We start from the raw sequence: 15737 nt of genomic DNA on the forward strand, positions 1-15737 counted from the left end.
TCAGCATCTGAGGTTGGTTTTAACGCATGAGACAATTTCTTACCAAGTTCAAGAGTTTATCTTTCGATATCTAGGAGGGAAACGATTCCGAATCAGTGGAGTAGCAGACCTCTTAACTTTTTAAATAAGCTTTTTGTTTCAAGAAATCTAATTGTTTCATGCAATGAAACCTGTTCACAGTTTCAAAAAACGACTTTGAACCTTATAAGTAGAAGCAATAATTTGATACGCTAGAGTACCGATGCATGGTCAAAATCAGTATCATTCAACCAGCTTAGTGGCCGAATCTGATTAAGGGGCGCGCTTTTGAGAGTTTAATGGTGACAAACTGTTTTCTCCAAAAGGTATAAATAGCGGTATCTTTTTCTAAAGAGGCTCTATGCAAAATGGTAAAGAATGATATTTGTATAAAAAACGACTACTTCATTATTTCTCAATAGTAATGGAGTAGAACGACATGCACTAAACAAAGGACACGGGTATACCACAAAAGATCAAAGAAAACTGGTCGCAATGGTTCATCCCGAACAGAAACAGATCTGTCTTATTATTTGTTTTAAATATTAGGGTATTATTAATTTTGGTTACCATGCATTAGAGATTAATCATCTATTCATTTCTAACTTCATGTCTTTCTGAGAAAAAGTTTAAACGACTTCCTTGAAACAGAAAATGTGGCACAATATAAAACCTTCAGTAAATAATAAGAAAAAATAATGTGCGTCATAAAAAAAATCCAGTCTATTACCTGTCAATACCCAATTCCCACATTTAGAGGCCGGCTTATCATGAGTCTATCGTTTCCACCGTCGATCCGCATATGCCTAACGTTATCTCTTCAGCCCTATCAAGCATCAACAAAAGCTTATCTTTATCGGCAATAATGGGCCACAACCTAGGTTCGATTGGAGCTTGCTCAGTGGTTGTTCGGCACGGATAGACAAAGCTTTGGCGAATCACCTACGCTTTGGAACTAAGAGGTTTATCGCGTGACTCATCAATCATCAGCAGATTGCAATGCATCGTTTAGCAATCAGGTCGATCCTAGTTGGGACGGTTTTTCTAGTGAGTGTTTGATTGTTGATTCAGAAGTCCAATAAGAAAAAATCCGTTGAAATTTTTCAGTTGACCAAGGCAGCCGTTAACGAATTCGTGACGTGCGATTTCGATTTGGGATCTGAAGTGGAACCCAGTCTACCGACAGAGTGCGAAAACGTGGACGATTCGACGCGGGCGGCCTTACTGCAGGAAGCTGAAAGCTTCAAGGTGTTCAATGCGAAACTGTCGGAGTACGAGGCGAGCGTCGGTCAGGACACCGAAGATGAGATATACAAGGATTGGGAGTTTCGAGCAGAACTATATGGGAACGCTGAGCTGAATTTGTGCCAAAATACTACGGAAGTTTTGGTGGAGTATCTCGATTGCTTGATAGAGAAACGTGCACAGATGGTTCTTGAAATTGAGAACAAGATGGAGCATGGCAGCTGAGAATTTCTCTTGTAAATAAGTTAGTCTAGTAACGTGAAATCAACACCAATAGAGTTATATTATATGGAGAATACAAACCTAAACATCGTCGTTTAACTCGTCTACGAATTCTGCGACCAAATCGTCTACGCGTGCTTCTACGTCTTCCGCCTCAACGTTCGCCTTGGACTTCTTCTCACTCGACTCCGCTGTTTCCTCAACAGCTTCCGGTTTTCTTTTCTGGGAACTTTTCGGAGACCCCGCTTTGCCATTCTGAGTTACTGCTGGCTTCGGTGTAGTCAACGGTTGTTCGATCACCTCCACTTCGTCATCGTCCTTTGCTTTTCCGTTGGGGGTTTCCGAGCTCTTCTGCGCATCCGTCTCAATCAATTCCACTTCATTTTCCTCTTCATTATCGGAATCGATTTCAATTGCCGCCGATTCCACAGTCTTATCAGTCGTCGATTTCTGTAGTTCACCACTATTGAAGTTGGCCCTGTTTTCATCATCATCCAAGTTGTAGACGACTTCTGGAGACTGCTTCTCTTCGATCGTGACCTCCTCCACCGTAGCGATTTGCTCTTCATCTTCACTGTCTTCAACAGATTCTACGACATTCGTCGCTGCCGGTTCGGGAACCGATTGTTTGACTTTCTCAAAGCTTATCGGAGTTTTGTTCGCATCATAGGTCCGCTTTGCCGGGAAGAATGCAGGATTCAGTGCAAGTTTCTTCTTAGACGCTAACATGTCTTTGACAGCGTTTTCCTCTACCGGGAAGTAGAACACTTCCTTCCGTGGATGAATCAACGTTTCGGTCGAACGACTCAGCTCGGAAGCTCGGGCACGGACGTCTCCGTTGGGGTCCTGTACCTGAACCATGCTGAACAACTGCACTCCGTACTGCAGCGGAGGAGGACAGATGTGGTGCGGATTGACAATCAACGCGTGAAGCGCAGACATGAGAGCCTTGCGACAGTGCGGATCGAAGTAGAGGTTCTGACGGGTGCCCGTATTGAGCTGCGAGAATACCGAGAAGCAGAGGGATACTATTTTTTCCTGGATGAGCTTCTGCATGATGGGCTTGATGAAACAGCCGGCTGCATTCAGGATTCTAACCAAGCAACGAAGGGCAGCTAGGCAAAGAACTTCGTTGCCGTAGTCTGACTGGAGATGTTTCGAGTTTTCGAACGAATCTGTGGAATGAGTTTTTGCCAGAGACGTGGCAGCATTTTGCTCCTTTTGAAGCTTCTTTTTCGCCTTGGCGGATAATTTTTGGCTGTAAAAGAGGAATAAGGATCTACTGTAGATTCTAACTGTGAGACAACAACGCAGTGATCTAGCTATAAGGGTTTTACTAGTATTCGGGAAGGATTCTGCAAACATCCTACGAAGGGTTCTGCAAGCATCCTGCTAGGATTTTGAAAACATCCTGCGAAGGATTCAGCAAACATTCTGCTAGCATTCTGTAAGCATTCTGCAAGGATTTTGCAAGCATCCTACTAGGATTTTGCAAGCATCCTGCTAGGATTTTGCAAGCATCCTGCTAGGATTTTGCAAGCATCCTGCTAGGATTCTGCATCCATCCTGTAAGCAACCATTTTGCTAGGATTTTGCAAACATCCTGCGAAGGATTCTGTAAGCATGCCGACAGTATTCTGAGAGCATCTTGGCAGGATTCTGCAAGCATCATGGCAGGATTCTGAAAGACTTCTGGCAGGATTCCGCAAGCATCCTGGCAGGATTTCATAAACATCCTGCAGAGATTCTGTGAGCATTCTGGCAGGGTTCTAAAAGATCTGGCAAGAATTCTGCAAACAAGGTGCGAAGGATTTCGCAAGAATCGTGCCAAAGATTTTCCAAGCATACATCGAAGGATTCAGCAAGCATCTTGATTCTGCAAGCATTTTGCTAGGATTCTGCAAGCTTCCTGTTAAGGTTTTGCAAGCATTCTGTTAGGATTCTGCTAGGATTCTGCAAGCATTCTGTTAGGATTCTGCAAGCATTCTGCTAGGATTCTGCAAGCATTCTGCTAGGATTCTGCAAGCATCCTGTTAGGATTCTGCAAGCATTTTGCTAGGATTCTGCAAGCATCCTGAAAAGGACTTTGCAAGCATCCTGCGAAGGATTCTGCAAACATTCTGGCAAGGATTCTGCAAGCATTCTGCTAGGATTCTGCAAGCATTCTGCTGGGATTCTGAAAGCATCCTGCTAGGATTCTGCAATCATCCTGCTAGGATTCTGCATCCATCCTGTAAGCAACCATTTTGCTAGGATTTTGCAAACATCCTGCGAAGGATTCTGTAAGCATGCCGACAGCATTCTGAGAGCATCTTGGCAGGATTCTGCAAGCATCATGGCAGGATTCTGAAAGACTTCTGGCAGGATTCCGCAAGCATCCTGGCAGGAATTCATAAACATCCTGCAGGGATCCTGTGAGCATTCTGGCAGGGTTCTAAAAGATCTGGCAAGAATTCTGCAAACAAGGTGCGAAGGATTTCGCAAGAATCGTGCCAAAGATTTTCCAAGCATACAGCGAAGGATTCAGCAAGCATCCTGCTAGGATTCTGAAAGCATTTTGCTAGGATTCTGCAAGCATTTTGCTAGGATTCTGCAAGCATCCTATTAAGGTTTTGCAAGCATTCTGTTAGGATTATGTAAGCATTGTGCTAGGATTCTGCAAGCATTCTGCTAGAATTCTGCAAGCATCCTGCTAGGATTCTGCAAGCATTCTGCTAGGATTCTGCAAGCATTCTGCTAGGATTCTGCACGCATCCTGATAGCATCCTGTTAAGATTCAGCAAGCATTTTGCTAGGATTCTGCAAGCATCTTGTTAAGATTTTGCAAGCATTCTGTTATGATTCTGCAAGCATCCTGTTAGGATTCTGCAAGCATTTTGCTAGGATTCTGCAAGCATCCTGCAAAGGACTTTGCAAGCATCCTGCGAAGGATTCTGCAAGCATCCTGGCAAGGATACTGCAAGCATCCTGAGAAGCATTTTGCAAGCATCTTGCGAAGGATTTCACCATTTTGCCAAGGATTCTGCAAGCATCCTGCAAAATATTCTGTAAGCATCCTACGAAGAATTATGAAAGCACCCTGCGAAGGATTCTGCAAGCATCCTGCAAAGGATTCTGCAAGCATCCTGCGAAGGATTCTTCAAACAATCTGCGAAAGATTCTGCAAGCATCCGGAAGGGATTCTGCAAGCGTCCAGAAAGGGTTCTCCAAGAATGCGAGAGGGATTCTGAAAATATGCGGGAAGGATTCTGCTAGAATACGGGAAATGATCTGCAAGGCATCATGGAAAACACTGCTGGGAATTATAGAAGAATTCTGCGAGACTTGCTGGAAGGATACTGCAAGACATCCTAAAATGATTCTTCGAGGAATTCTGCAAGGCATCTTGGTAGGATCTTACAAGCATCCTAGAAGGAACCTAAAAAAATCGCTAATCAATAACTTACCGACTGGCGTTGACCTGCAGCGTCACCTCCGGCTCGAAGGGAGCCACGTCCTGAACGATGTGCTCCAACAAACTGTCCGTAATCTCCTCGACACCACTTCCGTACTTGGCCGTTTCGCACCACAGTCCAATGCTTTCGTAGACCTTGGTTCGCAAAGAAATGAAGGACTTCTTACGGCCCTTGCCGCCCGCAGTCAGCGTCCCCTTGAGGCACTGATCGAACAGGTCCGTCAGGAGATTGCCAAACGGCAGCATGTTCGACTTCAGCACCAACACCAATGCGTCCAGAACTTTCAATAGCTGCGCCTGGACTTGCGGAAGCAACATCCCAAGCGCTAGGTTCTCCTGAATACTGTTCTTGGCCATGGTCTGGCAGCTAACCGAATGCCCCCGAAGCACCACGTTCAACACCTTCATGGGGCGGAAGGGCTTCGGTACCGGATAAGGTTGAACGATCGCTTCTTCCAGGTAGCTTATCACATTCAACAAGCGATTCACGATTCTTCGGGCAGCAACGACCGGTTCATCATCCGTCGCTAGCTTCGGCAGCTTGAGACACTCCAAGTCCTCCTCCACGTCGAATGTCTCCGGCGTGTGGGCAAAGACCTTCCCCAACAGGTCATGGATCGTATCGACCAGCTTGCACTGGTATTCGTCCCAGGTCTTCTTGTGAAGACTTCCATGCTGACCACCGCCTCGGATTTGCTGCAGCAGCAGCAGGCAACGACCGGTCCGTTCGACGACCTGCGAATCTTCGGAGTCAACCAACGAGTACAGGAAGTCCTCGATGCGGGTTTTGGCCGAACCGGTAACACCGGGATAGTGGCGCATGGCCGTTTCCAGGAAATCGAGCATGGAGGCGTGCGTCGATGGATCTGTCGAACCGGTGATGTTGTCCATCAGCTTCGGGATGACGCTGATGGCCAATTTGTTAAGGTCGGAAGACTCCAGTGACTTCAGTAGAATTTGTTCTAATAAAAATAAATGAACATTGCCAATTGAGTTGTGTTTAATATAATCTTAGAATAATCATACTTAAGACGTCGTAGGCCAGCGGTATGCTGGCAACGTGACCCTTCTGATTGCAGATTTTTGCACAGACGTTTACGTAGTACTGTAGTTTTTCCTCCAGGATGTCCAGCGGACATTGCGGGATCAGATGACTCAAGGCGATGAGGCCACGGTCCCGGGTTGGAGCTGTACCCAAGAGGGCTCCCACTTTCGAGAAGTAGAACTCCAGCTCGTGTTGTGGCTATAGGATGAGGAGCAAAGTCGATTGAAATGGGTAATGTTGAAAAAATACAGTTTAAGACAAAGTATTTATTAGACGATATGGTATACTCTCGAGTTCATACTCCGTATCTCGATATCGAGTTAGAAAACCATAGTAAAAGTTGGTTTTCATAGCTAATTCGATGGTTTCTTGGATCTCAGTTGCACTGGTTTCGTGTTCTACAACTCGATATCGAGTTATGGAGAGTTGACTGTATATCTAGGATCACACTATGGCAAGTATTGTTACGACTCGTGTGATATCAATCCTTCGAAATAGAATAACAACAAGAATTCAAGGTTTTGTTACAGTAGAATATATGTTTTTCTAGTTTTTTTTTTTTCATTCGGTTAAGGACGCAGAAAACTAGATTTTGGTTTTGAAATTTTCACTGGACCTCCGTAGTTAAAGATTTTGAAATGAAGACGGGCCTGATGTATGGGAAGGAATTAAAGCCGTTGGTCTCTAGATGAACTAGCCCAGGACTAAAAATCTAGTTAATAAAGATAGAAAAATAAAAGATTTTAAAGATAAAAGCCCTGCCAGATGGAGCCAGAATTCTACCAAGATTCAGCGACTCCATAAGAAGCATAATACATTTCTCTCATTTTGCCAGAAATTCAAAGAGAAATTCTATAAGATTTTTCGGGAAACTACTCAAAAGATCTTTTTAAGGATCACTTCCAAGTTTTCACAGGATTTTATCTGGAAATTGCCCACGGATACCATGACGATGACCTGTAGAGATTCCTCGAAAAATCCTTACAGCAACGTGTGAGGTAAACACTAGAGAAAAGTGTGATATTCTGCGTAATTCACTAATAAGAACATAGAATAGTTATTTGCAACTTCCCTTAAACACGTTCTTTATTTCCACGCTCTCCAACAATAATAACTGACATCTCTCTACCAGGGCCGTACTCTTCGCTCCCCGAATCTCATTTAACGCAGGGCCGTTACTAAGTACCACATCTCCTCTATTGTCAAAATTCAAAGTTACAACTGGTAATCTACGTATTTAGCTGAGTAGTAAGCGTCTAGTTTTACAATAGCAACTGCATAGGAATCAACTCCGCTTTCAGCACCATCCTGCACGTCAGCTCCGAGAATAGACGTGAACACTTCTTGGAGGTCCGGTCCGCTCCTCGCAAGGAAAATATTCCGGATGCGAGTTTTATAGGCAGCAACTATGAAATCTGAATTTTTCTTGTATTCCATCCACTCGTTGCGCATCGCATTCCTCTCAAGAGCTTTGAAATGGCCCCATTAAACATTTGACAGTTCCCAGCCGACTAAATTGGTTGAAAAATCAGTCGATTGTTGCACCGACGCTTATGGAAGATTAACATAGGGATCAACCGAATATCACCCGATTTAATTGGGTGGGCCGACGCAATCCTACTAAATAGGTGGATAAATCGGAATTTTAAGTAAAATCCAAGCAAGTTGACCTACTAAACATCAGATTTCCTTAGTCATCCGATTTAATCTAGCGATTAGTCAGTTGATCGCTGTGTTAAACTTCCATAAGCGTCGGTGCAACAATCGACCGATTTTTCATCCAATTTAATCGGCTGTTGAACTGTCAAATATTTAATGTGGGGAATTGAGGAATGTCCCACTTTTCCATTACAACGGTTCAACGGTTTCTGAATAACTAAAATTAAGCTTGCGATTATTTCCTCGTTCATTTGTTATCAATAAATTCAACCTTACCGTCAATTTCCAGATTTTCCGCCTTAGAGCTGCAGCTACTGTGTGGTTACACACCGCTCTGAGAGCTATTTTCATGTAGCCTTCCTTGTGCTCTAAGGCCATCTTTGTGGTCTGTCAAACGCTATTTCACAGCCGCTACAGCCGGTAGCCTTTCCGTACCAGTGGTTGGGCAAATGATGCTGATTTTTTACAGCCACTACAACTTGGTAGCCGACCACTATAGCTGTTCAAGACAGCCACTACTTTTAAGTAGTCTTATCCTTCTCGAAGTAAATCGCTGATAAACAGCCGCCACTCTGTGGTAGCATACAATAAGCCATTTTATGAGACGTTTCACAAAACAAACTTTTCCCGTTAGAATCATCGTTCTGATAAATTACTGAATTCATACCTATTTTCTCCTGATTTTCAGTTTTCCTCAGTCGCCAATGTGATATTCTGCGTAACTCACTAATAAGAACATAGAATACAGTTAACTCTCCCTTACTCGATATTCCGTATCTCGATATCGAGTTAGAGAACCATAGTAAAAGTTAGTTATCATGGCTAACTCGATGGTTCCTTGGATCGCAGTTGCATAGGTTTTGTGTTCTGTAACTCGATACCTCCCTAACTCGATGGTCCCTTCAATATCGAGTAAGGGAAAGATGACTGTAGTTATTTGCAACTTCCCTTAAACACGTTCTTTATTTCCATGCTCTCCAACAATTATAACTGACATTTCTCTACTAGGGCCGTACTCTCCGCTGCCCGAATCTCATTCAAGGCGAAGTAGGCCGTCATTGAAATTTGTACGGATCGTTGATGATTGTTGCTAATTCATCTCACGATTTCGACTCAAAGAAAATCAGTTGGTTTTGCACTGACACAGATGAAAAAGTATCAGCTTACTTTATGCTTGTTAGCGCGTACACTGATACTTTTTTAAGTCAATATAAACTATCAAGACTGAGTTTTATCACTTTCAAATGCAAGCAGAAAAGTCATCATTTTTGCCAAAACGAATGACGGACTACTTAGCCTTAACGCAGGGCCGTAACTAAGTACCACAAAAAGCGTGAAGAAATCTTTTGGTTAGTGACTATAGGAATCTCTAGAAAATTTTTAGAATGCGTCTGACTTGGGTCGTTTCATAAAAATCGAAGTAATCAATAAGCGAGACGAATAGAGACATAGTAGTCGGGTACAGAATGTGGTACTTTGGTCCCCTGGTACTGCAAAAGGTACCCAAGTTTGACAGATCGCAGTTCATACCTATCAAGGCATTCTAGATTTTACTCTACTCTAAGGAACATTACGGTCTTTATTTCGTCTTTGAATAATCCGTAAAAAATGGCACAAAGCCGGTTCTATAATTGAATAAAAGGCTGTTGAAAAGCCACTTTTGGCGAATTATTTGGCTGATATACTGCCTAGACGTACCGGGTCTCTGGAACGAGAGGTGTTAAAATTTTATAGCACGTTGACTGAGAAAAAAATAATAAAAAGATGTGTTTATCTCTTTTCCTGTACTTTTCCTTCTTTCTTTCACCTCATCCTCCTAGTTTTTTTTTGTTCTGTGCCTTGGACTTGAACTGAACTGATGTTTTTGAGGTTCCTATTAGATGTTTCCCGTTACATTTCCCATCTGATCCATCGATGCTTTTATGATTTGTGTTTTGAGCAGGAAATTATTGAAGCTAGAAATTTCAGTAGTTTAAACCAAAAAACTCAGAAACGAAGTGAGATTCCGCTAAAAGTATCACGAATCAATTTTTTATTCAAGTTCTCAGGCAATTATTATTTTCGACTGCCTATCTTCTAATTGTCACTTGGATAGTCAGTATATGTTTTATGTGCTTAACCCCTTTACCGGCATCATAATATTTCATGATAACTTTTTCGCTTTCGATGTTTTTAATTGTAATTGTAATTTATTAAACATACAGTTTCCTGTTAGTTACAAAACTATCAATCGGGACAAGGAAAGCAAACAATGTTTTTACACCACTCTTTTACAATTTCTCAAAAAAAAACTTATTTTAAGAATCTGTATCGATGTTTTGATTATTAGATAAACTTTGCCACATAATCGAATAACAACAATCAAATTTGATTTTTTTTATCTAATATAAGGGGTGGTCCATTAATTACGTAAAGCTAACTATGCTGTTTAGCTCAAGAAGAGTAAAAATTTCTGCTCAAGAAATTTTCTACAGCGAGCTTCATTTGAAATGACATTTCCTTTCGACTGCGTACTGCGATCAAAGAAAACTGCTTTTCATGAGCATTTCTTGCATGAATTTTCCCACGCATCGAGATAGGCGATTACTTTTCTGTTGAAGTGCATACTCTGCTTAAGGGTTTTAGCGGTGGGGGATGGGTCTAGGGGGGCTTCGAGATTTCTTACGCGCCATATAAATCATTTTTGATTTTCATACAAAAAATCTTACCATGAGGGGAGGGGGGTTAAAAAAACCGCCAAAAATGTCTTACTTAAATATGGACAGCCCCTAACTGATTATTCACGAGTTGGAAAACTTTGCACCGATATTGCTCCTTGCGTTTTTTCATAATTTTTCATAAGATTGTGTCCCAATCTGTAAAAGTTGGGACAAACGGTTGTGAGCGCGCTCGTTTTGTTGTTTGTTTTGTGTCTGTTTTAATTTGATTCACTGCTTGTTTTAATTTATTGGTAGGGGAAGGGGTGGTAAAATGAACATCTTAAGGATATCATCTTGTTTCTAATAGTAAAACGAGGAATTTCTATGTTCTATCGCACAACATCAAAGGTAGGGATGTTATCTAAAGCAGCGAAACGAATCCAGACTGAAATAGCTAAATTTTCACATATTTTTATCGCTAGCAAAAAACGATGCAAATGTTCATTTTACCTGCACTATGTGGGTAAAATGAACAGCTGTTGGTGGTAAAATGAACATCATGCGGAAAACGTGAGCAAACAATATTTTTTTAGAAATTTTCATTGCTCATCCGATAATATATCCATTAAGCATTGTATCCCATTCAGGAAGAAATTAAAAAATTTCAGAATTGACGCCGTATCATAACGATATTTACCTCACTGAAAAACCTCAAGGCCTCCGAGCGAGTTCTAATTTTCAAACGTGATTTTCTAAATTCTTAGTTTTCGTTGATATTTTCACCAATTCCGCATCAACCCGAACACACCAATGAGGGATTCCACGGAGGCATGCAAGTCGATTCTGATCGACCATTTCAAAAATATCTGAAACTTTGCACAGTTTTTCAGTTTCATCTAAATCGTCATTTTCCGATATCAAATCTTCAAATTGAGTCACGACTAACTTTTCAAAAGGGTGTATGTTAATATGGTTCAAAAATATTCAAAAAGCTGCACAGCTAAAACGGTTCGTTCGATTGTTAGACATTAAACATTGTTATAAAGAAACAAAGTTAGACAACTAAATAAAGATTCCAAAAAAAAATACACACAGTAAAAAAAAATTTTTTTTTGCATTTAAAAACATCATTTTTGTCACAAAAACTCAAATATCTCAAAACCCTATAGGAATACCAACGTAATTTTTGAGGGAAAACGGTCCATTATATTAGCTATCTATTATAAAAATTTGGTGATGGTAAGCCAATAAACAAAAAAGTGATGACATTTCAAATATTTCACAAATTTGACACTTAGTGAAATTTTTTTTTTTTTCATTGTTAATTTTTTTTAGGACCGCAGTTTGTTGCTGAATTTTTTGTTAAGGGTACCACATGAGGTTAACAAGTTGTTTTCATGATATTTTATTTAATTATTCATAACTATTATAGCATCTACTAGAAATTTAGACGCGATCCAGTGTTGTGATCTAAAGTCTTGATAGTGTCATATTTTTTATTGTACGTAACTGAAGAAAAATTCTCTCAATAGTGTTGAAACCTTTTGATAAAAGAAACCTATAAGAAATCTAATATTGAAGACAAAAGCTACAAAAAAAAGTTTTCTATACAGGTATACGACTAGTTTACCTCGTAGAGAACAAGGCGGGTCTATACCCAGGTGATCTAGTATACGTAAAGCAGGTCGGTTTTCTCGGCGCTGGTTTTCTCCACAAAGTTAAAATCTGATTACACCTGGGTATAGACCCGCCTTGGTAGAGAATAGACTTTGCTAATCAGATTTGGGAGAAAGCGAGTAACTTCAACAACATCAAAAACATGATAGGTACATACCATGAACATACTCACGAAAAAGCTAAAAATATACTACCACTATGGTTATAAAAGATTTAATTGTAAAATTTTTCTTCAGTCAAGCAAACGACACCAAACTAGTCAGTAAAAACTTAAAAGTGATTTTGTTTATTAAAATCTAACGAGCAACATGAGTAGTCGCTTTCTCAACTGTTGCAGGCCGTTTGCAGAAAAAAAGTGTTCGAAAGAGCTACGAAATCTCACCGAAAGCACCATAGATAAACTGAAAGCGGCTGGTTATGCTCCAATGTCTACATTGAATACAAATTTACGCATTTGTACGTCCTGCCGTTTAAACGTTGACAAACGGGCAATCTGTACATCATCGGTGGATCAGGTTGCAGGAAGTTCGAAAACAACAACAACTGAGGAATTACTAGAAGCACCGACAACAACTGAGGAGTTACCAGAAGTACCAAGGCAGATAGTCTTGCCACGGTACCATCAGCGACATCTGTTTCAACAAATCAATCAGAAGATGAGTGCATCCAGAAGGTCAACATCGAACGCTTCAACGAAGGGATAGCTGCAATAAAAGTGACTCCGATTAAATGAACGAAGATGGGTTACGTCAATTATCCCGAGAAAAAATACCGTGAAATCAACGAAGCTGTACGAAGAAACCTCTTCAAATTAGGACCTGAGGATGTGGAAAATACAGACTACGATGAGGTAATTATGAATATGAAGGAAAGGTTCTCGAATCTAGCCACGACAAGGAAAGAAAAATTATTGATTTTGTCGATGCTGCCAAGCTCGTGGTCTATTCAAGACGCCATTGATGAATGAGTTCAAAACCAATAGAATTACAGCAAAAGAGGCAAAACAATTCAAAAATAACTGTCTTGCAACCAAAAATGCTAGGTCGAGTACTTCATTAACAGATGAGACAAAAGAAAAAATAATTCAATATTTTGAAGACGATGAAGTAAGTAGAGCTATGCCTGGCCAAAAAGATTATGTATCTGTAAAAAAAGATGGAAAGCGTCAAGCAATCCAAAAACGATTAATGATGACTACTTTGAAAGAAGCGTATACACGCTTCAAGGAAATTAACGAAAATACTAAGGTAGGTTTTTCCTCATTTGCAAGCCTTCGTCCAAGGCAATGCAAGCTTCTATCCAATTCAGGAACACATAATGTTTGTGTGTGCACAACACACGAAAATATTAACCTAATCTTACATAGTTTGAAAAGAATCAATTTATCAAAGGATATTAAAATGTTAACTGGTAGTCTTTTGTGTGAAAATACAACATCAAATTGCTATCTACGATCTTGTTCGGATTGTCCAGATTCTTCATCATTGGAAAATACTTTATTCGCTGAGTTTGAAGAAAATTATATTGATCAGTTATCATTTGAGCAATGGGTGACCACGGATAGGTGTGACCTAGAAACTATTGTAAAACCTGTAGATGAGTTTGTGTAATTTTTTTTGCTTGAAATTAGAAAGTTTAATTCCTCACGACTTTATTAAAACAGAGCAATCCCGCTTTTTAAAAAATACGAAAAATACATTACAAGATGGTGAATTTTTAGTCATTTGTGATTTTTCTGAAAACTATAGCTTTGTATTGCAAGATGAAGTGCAGTCCCATCACTGGAACGTACAACAAGCTACAATTAATCCATTCGTTATTTATTTCAATGGAAGTACGCAAATTGAACATTTTAGTTTTATTGTAATTTCCGAAGATTTAAGACACGACTCAGTATCTGTAAATTTGTTCATTGCCAAACTGATTAACTTTTTACGCGTTGATAAGGATAATGAAATCAGAAAGATATATTTCATGTCTGATGGAGCAGCATCGCAGTACAAAAACTGTAAGAATTTTTCGAGCCTATGTCAATTTAAATCAAAGTACGGAATTGATGCAGAATGGCATTTCTTTGCTACGTCACATGGCAAAGGTCCTTGTGATGCTATTGGAGGAACCATAAAGCGCATGGCCACAAGAGCAAGTTTAGCCAAAGAACGTGAGCATCCAATTAAAACTGCAAAAGAACTATTTGATTGGGCGAATCGCAGAAAAGAAGAAGATTTAACAAAATTATCATTTTGTTTTACTACTACTGAAGAGTACGAATTAACGGCATCAGAGCTCAGCGAGCAATATAATAACGCGAAAACGATCCAAGGAACCCAAAAATTTCACTGTTTCATTCCATTGTCAGAAAATAAAATTAAAGCAAAACTATACTCGAACTGTACTGATAATGATGCAAAAGTGTTCGATATTGTAAAAAAATTGAATAACAATAAATAAATAAATAAGTATTAATAAAATGTTTTCATGATCTCATAACGCATACCCAAATCCAAAACTTTTAAAGTTTATATATAACATTTAGAAACTCATCGATCATACTCTAAAAAAAAATATCCTGGTAAAAAAAAAAATATTTTCGTGTAATCTGTTAATTCATTTTAATTTATACATATATACATATACATATAATATTTATACATATACATAATATTTATACATATAATATACATAATACTAATGAATACATGAAAACGACTTGTTTAATTCACGCAAGGCCCTTAACAATAAAATCAGCAACAAACTGCGGTTCCCGTAATAATTTACACCGAAAAAAAAAATTTTGTTTTCTACTAAATGTGAAAATTGTGACATGTTTGAAATGTAATAACTTTTTTGTTTATTGGTTTACCATCACCAAATTTTTATGGTAGATAGCTAATATAATGGACCGTTTTCCCTCAAAAAATTACGTTGGTTTACGATAGGGTTTTGAGATATTTGAGTTTTTGTGACAAAAATGATGTTTTTTAATGCAAAAAAAATTTTTTTTTTACTGTTTGTATTTTTTTTGGAATCTTTATTTAGTTGTCTAACTTTGTTTCTTTAGTTGTCTAACAATCGAACGAACCGTTTTTGCTGTGCAGCTTTTTGAATATTTTTGAACCATTTTCACATACACCCTTTTGAAAAGTTACTCGTGACTCAACTTGAAGATTTGATATCGGAAAATGACGATTTAGATGGAACTGGAAAACTGTGCAAAGTTTCAGCTCAATAGAAAAAAAAATGAATTAAAATTAAATGATAAAAATTCATTGAAGTTTAATTATTCTTGGTAAAAGGCACGGTGTTCATTTTACCACCACTTGCCCTAAGCAGGTTCGAAAAAGATGCAATTACCCTGCCCTAGAGTGCCTGTAAACATCTAGATCCACTCTGCCCTGCCCTTCCACTGGTCTACAAGAATTTCATCTGTTCCCACGAATCTGTGGTCGTCCGCCACACAAAATTTAAAAGCCACTCACCTCCGTCCACAGCGTTTGATGTTCGTCCAGGGACGAAAGCAGCTTCCTCACATTCCCTTCCTTGGCATCCACAACACCACCAAATATCTGCGAAACCTTCTCCATTTTTTAAGCCCTTTTTTGGTCGGTTTTCACGCAAAAAATCACACAAATTTTCTCCGAATTTTGCACAACTTTTGCAGAGCACGTGCGGAACTACCGATAAACAAATGGCACTCACTCTGTAAACAGTGACGGTCGAATGTTTTCGTACGCTTTACTGAAGGTGAGTGACCGAGTTTGACGTTTAAGCTAAGTAT

At 39.6% G+C, this 15737-nt stretch overlaps 2 protein-coding genes across 2 annotated transcripts; one reads left to right on the forward strand and one right to left on the reverse strand.

The window, feature by feature from the left end:
* The first annotated feature begins 892 nt into the window (after positions 1-892).
* LOC5575647 lies at positions 893-1584 on the forward strand. Its single transcript, XM_001655743.2, has 2 exons — positions 893-1065; positions 1126-1584. Exons 1-2 carry the CDS (start codon positions 1018-1020, stop codon positions 1486-1488), a joined length of 411 nt encoding a protein of 136 aa, XP_001655793.2. The 5' UTR covers positions 893-1017; the 3' UTR covers positions 1489-1584.
* On the reverse strand, positions 1523-15680 carry LOC5575648 (proline-, glutamic acid- and leucine-rich protein 1). The gene is made up of 4 exons (XM_021838067.1): positions 15439-15680; positions 5966-6182; positions 4932-5901; positions 1523-2743 (listed from the first exon to the last, which is right to left on the reverse strand). The coding sequence occupies exons 1-4, from the start codon at positions 15541-15543 to the stop codon at positions 1567-1569; spliced, it is 2469 nt and encodes an 822-aa protein (XP_021693759.1). The 5' UTR covers positions 15544-15680; the 3' UTR covers positions 1523-1566.
* Between the last annotated feature and the right edge of the window lie 57 nt (positions 15681-15737).

Source organism: Aedes aegypti, chromosome 1 (assembly GCF_002204515.2).
Source record: "Aedes aegypti strain LVP_AGWG chromosome 1, AaegL5.0 Primary Assembly, whole genome shotgun sequence".
Taxonomy (NCBI): domain Eukaryota; kingdom Metazoa; phylum Arthropoda; class Insecta; order Diptera; family Culicidae; genus Aedes; species Aedes aegypti.